The 12,032-nt window shown below is 36.7% G+C and overlaps 2 protein-coding genes across 2 annotated transcripts in view; both read left to right on the plus strand.

Moving 5' to 3' along the window:
- LOC115279462 overlaps positions 1 to 9,997 on the plus strand; it is a 31,326-nt gene extending 21,329 nt beyond the window's left edge. Inside the window, exons 5-6 of the mRNA XM_029924010.1 lie at positions 9,163 to 9,294; positions 9,981 to 9,997. Coding sequence (XP_029779870.1) covers positions 9,163 to 9,294; positions 9,981 to 9,997 — 149 coding nt within the window. The remainder of the gene's footprint in view (positions 1 to 9,162; positions 9,295 to 9,980) is intronic.
- Positions 1 to 12,032, plus strand: part of LOC115279135 (lipoxygenase homology domain-containing protein 1-like) — a 138,699-nt gene that overhangs the window by 84 nt on the left and 126,583 nt on the right. The window contains exon 2 of the mRNA XM_029923679.1: positions 9,163 to 9,294. The gene's annotated coding sequence lies outside the window, so the exon portion shown is untranslated. The remainder of the gene's footprint in view (positions 1 to 9,162; positions 9,295 to 12,032) is intronic.

The raw sequence follows: 12,032 nt of genomic DNA on the forward strand, positions 1-12,032 counted from the left end.
TTTACTTGGGAATGCTCTTCTGGTTTGCTTTGTGATAGTTTTGTGTCTGATAATTTCATCACATTTTTACTAAGCAGATCTCTATAAGCCTTTTTAAAAATTGTTATTCCAGACACAGTGGAAAAAATTATGAAGCTCATTTATCAAAACTTTTTTTTGCTATATTAAGCTCCTTCGTAGTTTTAAGATGTGTTTGTACGTGTGTGTGTGTGTGTGTGTGTGTGTGTGTGTATTTTGTTATTTAATGGTATCTCCATACACCGTGAGGGGATGGGGCTGTTAGAAATACTCTCAGCTTCTTTGCTATTAATTTTTAATGCTAACTGTATAAAATGAGATAGAAGGAAGATCATTACAAATGGGATTTGAATTAAAAATAGGTCTTGGAAAAAAAAGTATAAGGCTAGGACAGAAATGTGAATGCTTTGAAACTGGTTTCTCTCCTATCTAAGTTCAGATTCTCTAGCCAATTGAAGCGAGGATCTGAAGACTTAATTTAAGCAGTTTAAACTTAGAATCTATTTGCTGGAACACAAAAGCCAATAAGGTAACTCCATTGTGTTCTTAAATTATCTGCAAATTTAGTTTGCTGTCTAATTTTTGCCTGATGTAGTCCCATGGATTTTGGCTTATTTAGATGATTTTCTTAGTCTCTTATTTAACTTCTCTTTGCTTATCAAAGTCTACATGTGTATTTCCATATAAAACACATTATCATACATATGATATATAGTATATGATTATATATATTGTGTGTATATATATACACATATGTAAACACATATAATATCCTATTGAATATAGTTTAAATAAGAGCTTGATTTTACATGTTAGTATGTCTGGCCCTGTTCTTTGTGCTATGTGCCTCAATTCCTCCCCAGCCTTTAGTTGCCATATTTAAAATTCTGCAAATTGTTGGACTAGTACACCTTAACTCACTGCCATCCATAGCGCCACTCCCTCCACCCTCTGTTTTTCCACAGACTGGCACAGAGTGGCACTCCTACTCAACAAAACGGGCGTGCCATCTGTCTCCAGCCCTCTGCAGGGGAACAGATGACTTGAGAGTAAGCAGGAAGATACAGGGCGGAGTAGGAGAAAAAGTGAAAAATAGCTAGCAGGGGACAGCAGCCACGCTGGACGGCGAGAGAGGAAAGGAGAGGCGAAAGGAAGGGACAGTGGGGCGGGGAAGGAAAGAGGAGAGAGCAGAGACAGCAACAATTAGAAAAAAGAGGGTATGAGAAAAAATAATCTGTGGCAGTACGTAAGAGAGAAATAATAAAAGGCCACGTTTCCCGCTTAAGATATTGGAAGCAACAGAAAAGAAGTCATTTTTTTTTGCAAGCGCTGCAGTGCAGTTCTGTGGCTAGAGCACGGATGCTCTTTTCCCTCTGTTTCCCGGCTGTGTGCTCTCCGCTGAGCCCACTCACACTGGACAGCTGGGTAGGTGTAACTGGGGTGACGGTAATGCCTTCCCCATCTCCCCAACAAAGCTGGGGGAGCCAAGCAAGTCAATGTCTGTGCAAGTTCTTGTTTCAGCAATAGTACCTGCCATTTGTGTTCCGTTATTTTATGCCACACACCGAGAAACATGGGTTATATGATCTCACCTTGGAAAATAGATGTATTATTTCTTGTGGTCTGTTGACACTTCACTTTTATATTTGATAATGTATTTGGAAAAAGAATTGAATATCCCCAGTGATTGTAAATGAACAGCTTATACCCTGACTAATTCTTTTGATGCTACACTGATTTAACCTGATTGATAGACATCTGTAATCTGTTTATATAATTCCTTTTTCTACTTTATTTTCATTATACAAATAATGCATGTAATTGTGGAAAATTCTGAAAATAGACTCATGTAGAAATCTATCCAGAGATTAAAAAACTATCTAGATTTTGATGTATATTTTTTCATGATTTTTTCCTATGAAAGTGTGTGTTTCTATCTTCTCTAAGTATACTGAAAGTATATTTTTTAGCAAGAAACAGCGTTTCTGTCATTCATATATATAACAATTTTTTCTTCTTTTTTACTTAAAATATGATTTTCATCACTACTCATAGATTTATACCATTATTTCCAAGTGAATTTCATTAATGCATTTACTACAAATTATTTAACCAGTCTTTTAATGTTGGATATTTTATTGTTTAATTTTTTATTCTTATAAGCAGTGTTGGGATGATCATTCATGTACATACATATTTTTGCAATGATCTGAAATATTTTCTTAGCATAAATTCTCTGAAGTGGAATTGTTCATTCAATTTTGGTAACAGTAGACTTCTTTTAAATCTGAATGTGCCCTGGTGAGTCTGGCGGTCTCAGGAATGAAAAGCATGTTTTGGCTCTAGTTAACCCTGTAGAGGATTGTGTGCCTACGGGCTCCCCTTTGCCCTGGGTATACAGAGAGCTTCCTTTTGCCCTAACTTTGGGCTTTCACTTATCTGTCTGAGATCTCACAGGTCATCCTTATTAGGATGTAAAGGTAAACATTTTAGATCAGTGCAAAAATATGTATGTACACGAATGATCGTCCCAACACTGTTTATAAGAATAAAAAATTAAACAATAAAATATCCAACATTAAAAGACTTATTAGGTGTAAATTCCTGTGATCAACAAGCTGTTCCTATCTGGATTAACCCATGGGGGAAATCGTGGAATTTTGTCTGTTAGTTGAATTATGGAAGTTTGAAGTGAATACTAGACATTTATTGCAAGTACCTCTTTCACTTAAAACAATGAATGGAGGATTTTCAAACATACTGTAAAGTTATAGACTTCAGCTCTATCAAGATTGCTACCTCTAAGGGCTTATTCTGAAGGCTTCTAGACTTTCAAATTAAATGGAAACTTGAAATTCTTAGCCTCATGTCTTCTCACTGATTATTTTCAACCTGTACTGGTGACTATAATACCACTTTGCACTGATGTGATGTTTTAGCCCAGTACATTATGTATGTATGGCACATTATATATATGTATCTGAGCTGAAGTCGGACCCTTAACCTACTGAGACACCCAGGGGCTCCTATCTTAAGACCGTTTTGAGAAGAACAGCAGAATGTTTACTTAAAAGTTATATTCTAACTAGAATCTATCTATCTATCTATCCCACACACATGAGTACACACACACACACACACACACACACACACACACATATACATACATATATAATTCACAGAATCTGGGACTCATGTATCCCATGTACCATCTATCATACATACTACATGTATATGATAGATTGAGCCCACTGTATACCAAGCCCAACAACAAATATTTCCTTGAAACTCTTGAGTTGTGTTTGTATTTTAGTACAGAGGTAGAGCAGCCCAGCTCCATGCCTTTTTTGTTTTTTAAATATTAACTTTTCTTCATAGAAGGTAGAGTTAAAATTGTCAGGTGCTCCTAGCTGTAAAGGGACTTGGATAGGGGAAGAGATCATTTTAGAAAGATCATAGTAAGGTTACATTTCGGGAGACTTCTGTGAAGACCTTCCTGGGGAAGGTCCCTGTTGTCCCCAAGCATGTACCTTTGAACGCATGGCCCTGGCCTCCTTAGAAGCACCTGTGCTTGAAGTAAGTGTCTTTATATACTGGTTGGTGGGGCAGGGCTCACAATCACATGGGGGTCACGGCTCTGCCCTACGATGACGGTGTTATTGGCGAGGTTCACCCACCAAACAGTTAGAGGTTTGAAAGTACAGCTCCCAGGCTCCCAGGCTCTGCGGCCAGACTACCAGTATTCACATCTTGGTTAGGCCTCTTGCTGGCTCTGTTCTCATAGCACTTGTACCAGACGTCCATTCTCTGTGAAATGAGGATGAGGAGTGCCTTGAATCAGGGCTGGTGTGTGAATTACATGAGTTAACATATGTAGGATGCTTATAATAGTACCTGGTACTCAGTCAGTGCTATACAAGTGTTTGTGGTTATGATGAGGATTACTTTTTTTAATGTTTATTTTATTTTTGAAAGAGAGACAGAGTGGGGTGTCTGGATGGCTCAGTCGGTTAAGCATCTGACTTCGACTCAGGTCATGATCTCTACTTGCACTCTGTCTCTCAAAAATAAATAAACATTAAAAAAATGTTTTCAAAAAGAAAAAAAGAAAGAAAGAGAGAGCACAAGCTGGGAGGGGCAGAGAGAGAGGGAGACACAGGATCCAAAGCAGGCTCCAGGCTCTGAGCCGTTAGCACAGAGCCTAATGTGGGCCTTGAACCCACGAACTGTGAGATCAGGACCTGAACTGAAGTTGGTGCTTAACCGACAGAGCCACCCAGGCACCCCTGTGGTTATGATTATTAGTGAAAGGAAGAGCTTCTTATGGTGAATTTTTTCAGCAATATTAAGAGTTTTTCTTTAGGAACAGTTTAAGGTTCACAGAAAAATTGAGGGGAAGGTATAGAGATTTTCCATATACTTCCTATCCACCGCGTGCATAGCCTCCCACATCAACATCCTCCACTAGATGAAATGTTTATGACAATTGATGAACCTGCGTTGACACATCGTAATTATTTAGAGTTCATAGTTAACATTTTGGTTCACTCTTGGTATTGTACATTCTACGGGTTTAGACAAATGCATGATGGCATATATCCATCAGTAGAGTATCTAAAGAATATTTTCAGTGACCTAAAAATCCTTCCATTAATTGATTTTTGAATGTTTAACCAGTCTTGCATATGTGGGATAAATCCCACTTGGTCTTGTTATATTAATCTTTTTATAAATTATTGGATTCAGTTTGCTAGTATTTTGTGGAGGATTTTTGCATGTTCATCAGAAGTATTGGTCTGTAGTTTTTTCTTGTGATGTCTTTGTCTGGTTTTTGGTATTAGGGCAATACTGACCTCATAGAATGAGTTAGGAAATATTCCTTCTTTTTCTATCCACTGTAGAGACTGTAAAGGATTGGTATAATTTCTCCCTTAAATTTTTGGTATAAAATTCACCAGTGAACTTGTTTGGGCCAGGTACTTTCTGTTTTACAAGATTATTAAATATTGATTCAGCCTCTTTAATAAATTTAAGACCATCCATTTTGTCTATTTCTTCTTGTACAAGTTTTGGCAAATTGCCAGATTTCCAGGAATTAGTCCAATTCATCTAGGTCATCAAATTTGAGATCATGGAATTGTTGACAGTATTCCTTTATAACCTTTTAATGTCCATAGGATCTGTAGTGATGTCCTGCTTCATTTCTAATGTTGGCTATTTTTGTTTTTTCATCCTTTTTTTTTCTCAGCCTGACAAGAGACTTATTAATTTCATTGATCATTTCAAAGACTCAGAGTTTGGTACATTGATTTTCTCTATTGATTTCCTGTTTTCAGTTTCATTAGTTTCTGATCTGATTCATCATGGTATAACTTTTATAATTGAAATAGAGTTGATGGATTCTTGGGGAATTATCTTCTCATCCCTCTTTTAATTGCTTAGGACAAATCACATAACTTCTCTTTAACTTGGTTTCTTTGTCTACAATTTGGTTAGAATTTGGTTTAATTAATAGTGTCTTGAGAATGTATAATAAAAAGTCATTGTTCCTACTGCCACTTAGCTGAAATAGTTGGCTTGTGCAGCAAAACATCTTTTTTCTCTTGATCATGAATTTACATTTACAGTACTATGAAGCCTGTATGTAGGAGAAAGTGTGAAGAGATTTGATTTCATGTGCTTACATAGTCAGTTATTGTACTGAGCCCACAGAGAAGCTTCTCAATGGATTACTAGGAAGTGTATTCATTTCCATTGTTCCAGATAATAAACTCACCCTTATAATTTTATATAATAAAGCACAATGTTCTTGGAGTTCCTAAAAGAATGTTGGGTCAATATAACTTGTGACTTTCCATTAACTAACTAAGTAACTAACTTGCTTACTTACTTTATTTATTTATTCATTTATTCATTCATTTATTTATATTTTAGAGAGAGTATGCCAGTGGGGGAGAGGGACAGAGGGAGAGAGAGAATCCTAAGCAGCTTCCACGCTCAGTGTGGAGCCTAATGTGGGGCTTGATCCCACAACCCTGGGGTCATAACCTGTGCTGAAATGAAGACTGAGCCACTCAGTGCCCCTCCATTAACTTTAATACGCTGTTTATTTTTTATAACAATTAGGTAACAGTGAAGTGGATATGTTCCAGTTTTTTTTTAATTTTTTTACGTTTATTTATTTTTGAGAGACAGAGAGAGACACAGTGTGAACAGGGGAGGAACAGAAAGAGAGGGAGACAAAGATCCGAAGCAGGCTCCAGGCTCTGAGCTAGCTGTCAGCACAGAGCCTGACACGGGGCTCGAACCCACGAGCTGTGAGATCATGACCTGAGCTGAAGTCGGACGCTCAATCGACTGAGCCACCCAGGCGCCCCATGTTCCAGTTTTATAAGTGTCATAACTGAGACTTAAATTATGCCTAAAGTTTGCCTCCTTTTACTTAAAGTCTGGTTTAATGGTATTAGCCACCTTATATATTTAAACCATGAGGCTTGGGTATCAGTAACTTGAAAAAAATGCAGGACTGAAGATGTGGTTCAGATGTTAAATTATTGTTATAATATGAGGAATTTCTTTCAGGTTCATGTCTTATGGAAGTTTTTATTAGAGTATGTTTGCAAAATTCATTTACACTTCACACTAGTCAGTTAAGATCATTCAAGTTTCAAAATACAAATGAAATTCTGTCATATACTTGATTATCAGATTCTGAATATGTACATTATGATCTTATGTAGAAGAATATGGTAAAAATATGTTTCAGATAATAAAATAGATTTTATGGATTTAAATATATATGCTGTAACAGCATAACACATTGCTATTGTGTTCTAGCTTATATTGCCTTTTTGTTTTATTTAAAACAAATTTTAAGATTTATATTTTTGAGAGAGAGAGAGAGAGAGAGAGGGAGAGAGAATGAATGAGCCAGAGGGGTGTGGCAGAGAGGGGGAGACCTAGAATCTGAAGCAGGCTCCAGGCTCTGAGCTGTCAGCACACAGCCTGCCGCGGGACTTGGGCTCATGACCCATAAGATCACGACCTGAGCTGAAGTAGGACACTTAACCAAGTGAGCCATCTAGGTGCCCCCATTTTACCTTTTTAAAATAGCTGGTATTTAATAAACCAAAATTTTTTTACTAGTTCACTTTTTGTAGGTAGAGCCTTTCTGTCTGGGTGAGCGGGATCCCACCAAACTGTTGGGTATACTGAGATGCTATCTGAAGTAAACAAGTTAATCATTCAATCCCAGCTATCAAGAATGCATATCTTCTAACTCGATTTCCAGCTAGACGATCCTGTTCTTGCACCTTCATCCCAGGAATTTTCACATTCCTTTTTTAAATTGTGAACGTGAGACAGAGAGCGCACCAGTAAGAGTGCAATTCGGAGTAGGCTGCGAATCCACGGGATGGCTGTTTGGTACCTGAATTTTGGACCTCCAGCTGTGACCCATGTGGCCCAAAGGCAAGGTGGGCAGTGTTCTGTACAGAAGGACAGGAGCGTCCTAGATGACCTTTCCAGAAAATGTCTTCCAGCGCCTAAATATCCCCCTATTAAGACAACTATTGTGTTATAAAACTATTGACATTCATTTTGAGGGTGAGGTAGAATCTTGAAAAGCCAGTGTGGGAGAATAGAGAGATAAGAAATGCTTATTCCCGTTTCCAAGTCTGCGTGGGCTCACTGTTGTACAGCCCGTGCTGTGCGGGGCACCTGCGCACGTGTTGTACATGACAGCTCCCGTCAGTGTAGAGCAGAGGTCCTTGTCCGTGTTTTCCCCTGGGCGTAACCTCCTCAAAGTCAGCACGGCGCGTTATGCATTGATTGATTCTTATGCTTATGGCAGTGACTGGGAGACAGTTTATTTTCTCTTTGTAAATCCTGGATTTCTCCATTATTTGTAAATAGTCCCTTAATTGTGGGTCCCTTAATGGATCATAAGAAAATGGATGCTACATTATATTTAGGAATCTTTTTTATTTTTTCTTCTTTAAGTGTACATTTGCCCACTGGACTATATTTCTAGTCATTTCTTATCTTGTTTTTAATATTTTAAAGTTCCTTTATTAGCATCAATCTCCAGTGTCTAAGCATCACATTGTAAAGAAACCATATAGAAAAACTTACGTTTTACAGGGTTTGGTGTTTAAAAGAGTATTATTTTCTGAAATTATATTGTATGACCTCAAATAATTAAAATGATATATATGACAATATGATCATGGGCCTTTCTTCACATTCTAGTGTTGTACAGTCAGGGCCATAACTCCCTATGATTAAGTGTTGCTGATTTCTGCTAACCATACTTATGAGAGCATTATGCCGTCTCCGGCTAACATGTATTTTATGGGTTATCTTAAGCCATTGGCTGCAATTGTATTATTACAAAGTAGCTGCTATTATTTATTAATGTGTAGAATCAGACATCGATATAATTTTTTTATTGCTCATGAGGTCTCTAACTATGACTGATGCCTAAGAATGCAACACAAAGAACTCAAACTTTGACATCCTAAACACAAATAGCACTTACTAGCATATGCTATAAAATTGGAGTTATTATTCATATAGGCTGAAGAGATATCTATCTGTGAACAAAACACCAGAACACTTACTTCTAAATAAAAGGAATAAAAATAACTAACGTTTTCTTCATTTATATGTGTGTGTATATGTGCACACACACATGTATACATACATACATATACATTTCTTTGATATGCTTCTTTGATTTTCAGATTTTACTAAGGTAACATGAAGTATTATTTGAGTGATGTTTTAGTCAACTTCCCTTTCTGAGGAAGGCAAAGTACCAAATTATCAAAGGAGTTTCTGTTTAGAATCTATAAGAAAAACTTCGTGAATAAGTTATTTGGTTCAGACTGTGGTGTTAAATTATTGCTTGGATTTACAAAGCAGTGAATAAATTTTATAGGAATACCATTCATGCACAGCCTGCTGCTCAGAATAAAAAGTCATTTTCTGGTAACTGTGTAATGCAGAGTGAAAAGATTTGACTAGGCATTGAAATGGAGACAATAGCAAAACTTAAACTTGCATAGCCGAACATATGGTGAGTTTTCTGAGAAAAAACAAGTGATTTTGAGAGGATGGAATCTTTTAAAATCTTAATTTCAGTTGGCAGAGAAAACCCAACGAGTATGTCAGCAACACCCAGCCAAGAGGAGGAAAAGATCCATGAGTCAAAAAATCAGCAAGAAACACCACCAGAATCCGAGGCCAAGTGCTCCTTACTTTCTTCAGCTGCGAGTAAGCAATAGCTTTCCCCTTCCTTTGGTTTGTTTGTCTGCACTGCTTCTTTGTGGCCACCTCAGGAAGAACACCAAATTATTTTTAAAATATAGTTACTTTATTACGTATGAACTTGCTCTTAAGCTGTTATCTTGTCTTTTTTATGCTTTGATTTTATATTGCAAAGAATACATGTATATGAAAATGTATTTATTTATCTTGAATTAAATGTTCATCCAGAACAGTGACTTGGTAAGAAGAAATTATTAAGTTATGACATCATATTGGACTGTCACAGACCAAATATTTTATGAATATATTTTATGAATAACAGCAAATACTCACGAAAGTCTAAGTAACAACCAAAAGCATTTCTTCTGTTTCTGTGATACAGAAACTGAGGCATGGATAAAGTGCTGTAGGCCTCAGAGTTCTCAGAGTTTTGAATTTTTAGTTTCTGTCTCTGTTTGATCATTTTCTTGCTCTTAAATGTATTGCTTTCTCTCTGACTGGGAAGTATAATGAATGATCCCTGACAAGTTCTGTGCATCAGAAGCTAGTCATCATTGGGTAAAATGAAAGACCGGACTGCTGTCTCTGGCCTTGTTTTTAATCCCATCTTGAGAGTCAGATAAATTATGATGTTACCCTTTAAAAAGTACTTTTTGAAAATTAGTAATTGAGTGTGCTCTCTTTTCTTTCAGATAGTAACAGAAAATAGATGTCTCTTGCTGACAACCTTATGATACTATCACAACAACCAGAGGGAAGAGAAATTAGCCTTTTGATTCTTGCTGCATTGGAACAGGCCCCGTTTTATATTCCGTGTCATATCTTGAATCCGTGGAACAGTGTGACATATCTCACACTGCGTGAGAAACATGTGCTTAGTTAAAATTTTTCACAGAAGGAAAACTCAGTCTTGTGTCAGGAAGTAATGACACCTAAATCTGGGACGGCCACCTCAAGTAAAATTTGACTTGGTTGAAAATATCATACTAGCTGAAATCCCTAGAAATACATTTTTTATGAGTAACAAAATACTGAAGAGGAAAGCTTCTATGTATCTCATAAATATTTGTATGTTCTGGTAAAAACATCTTAAAAATGTTACCATTGTTAAATGTTCTAAAATTTAAGGTGTACCATATGTGGATTTAATACTCTTACATATTGCACTGTGCAATATATACGTAATATATGCAATCTGCAACAGCGCACTCTATCACATCACACAATTATATTCCTTTTTTGTAACGGGAATAATTGAGATCTTGTCTTTTAGTAAGTTTAGTGCCTGTTATACAAAACAGTCCCCTATCATCACTAAGCATTAGATCCTTAGGTCTTATTTACATACTAGTTGCAAATTTGTATCCTTAGACATCTATTCCCACCCTTGAACTCCAAGCCTTTGGTAACCACCATCTTTCTGTTCTTGTAATTTTAGCTTTTTTAGTTTCCACATATAAATGATCTCACGAAGTATTTCTCTTCATCTGACTTACCTCACACAGCATAAGTTTCTCCAGGTCCATCCATGTTGTTGCAAGTGGAAGGATTTCCTTCTTATGGTTTTCACATCTTCCGTATCCATTGACGTGTTGATGGGCATTTAGATTGTTTCTATGTCTTGGGTACTATGAATAATGCTGAAATAAACATGGTAGTTTATATATTTCTTCAATATCCTGTTTTCATTCCTTTGAATACACACTCAGAAGTGGAGTTGCCAGATCATATGGCATATTTGTAATTTTTTGAGGAATCTCCACGCTGTTTGCCATTGTGATGCTACAAATTTAAATACCAGCAGTGCACGAGGGCTCCCAGTTCTCCACATCCTCATCAACACTTAATCTCCTGTCTTCTTGATCAAGGCCATTCTAACTCATATGAGGTGATATTTCATTGGTCTTGATTTGAATTTTCCTTCTGATTAGTAATATTGAGCATCTTTTCATATACCTGTTAGCCATTTGAATATTTTTTGGAAAAATGTCTATTTATTCTTCTGTCCATTTTTATTAGATTGTTTTTCCATTATTAAGTTGTATCAGTTCTTTGTATATTTTGGAGATTAACCCCTTATCTGATGTCATTGTTAAATTTTTAAGGATTGGATGGTGTAAGTTTAAGAATGAAGCTATTGTGGTTCCATACGAATTTGAGGATAGTTTGTTCTAGCTTTGAGAAGAATGTTGGTGCAATTTTGATGGGGATTGCATTGAATGTGTAGATTGCTTTGGGTAGTAATGACATTTCCACAATGTTTATTCTTCCGATCCATGAACAGGGAAAACAGGGAAAGTTTTTCCATTTCTTGGTGTCTTCTTCAATCTCTTGCATAAGTTTTCTATAGTTTTTATCATATAGGTCTTTTACATCCTTGGTTAGGTTTACTCCTAGGTATTTGATGGTTTTTCGTGCAATCGTGAATGGGATGAGTTTCTTGATTTCTCTTTCCACTGCTTCAGTATAGAAATGCAACTGATTTCTGTACATTGATTTTGTACCCTGCAACTTTACTGAATTCATTGATCAGTTCTAGAAGGCTTCTGGTGGAGTCTGCCAGGTTCTCCATGTAGAGTATTATGTCATCTGCAAAAAGGGAAAGTTTGACTTCTTCTTTGCCAAGTCTGATGCCTTTTATTTCCTTTTGTTGTCTGATTGCTGATGCTAGGACTTCCAGCACTGTGTTAAACAACAGTGGTGAGAGTGGACACCTCGTGTTCCTGATCTCAGGGGGAAAGCTC

The sequence above is a fragment of the Suricata suricatta genome, chromosome 15 (assembly GCF_006229205.1).
Source record: "Suricata suricatta isolate VVHF042 chromosome 15, meerkat_22Aug2017_6uvM2_HiC, whole genome shotgun sequence".
Lineage (NCBI taxonomy): Eukaryota > Metazoa > Chordata > Mammalia > Carnivora > Herpestidae > Suricata > Suricata suricatta.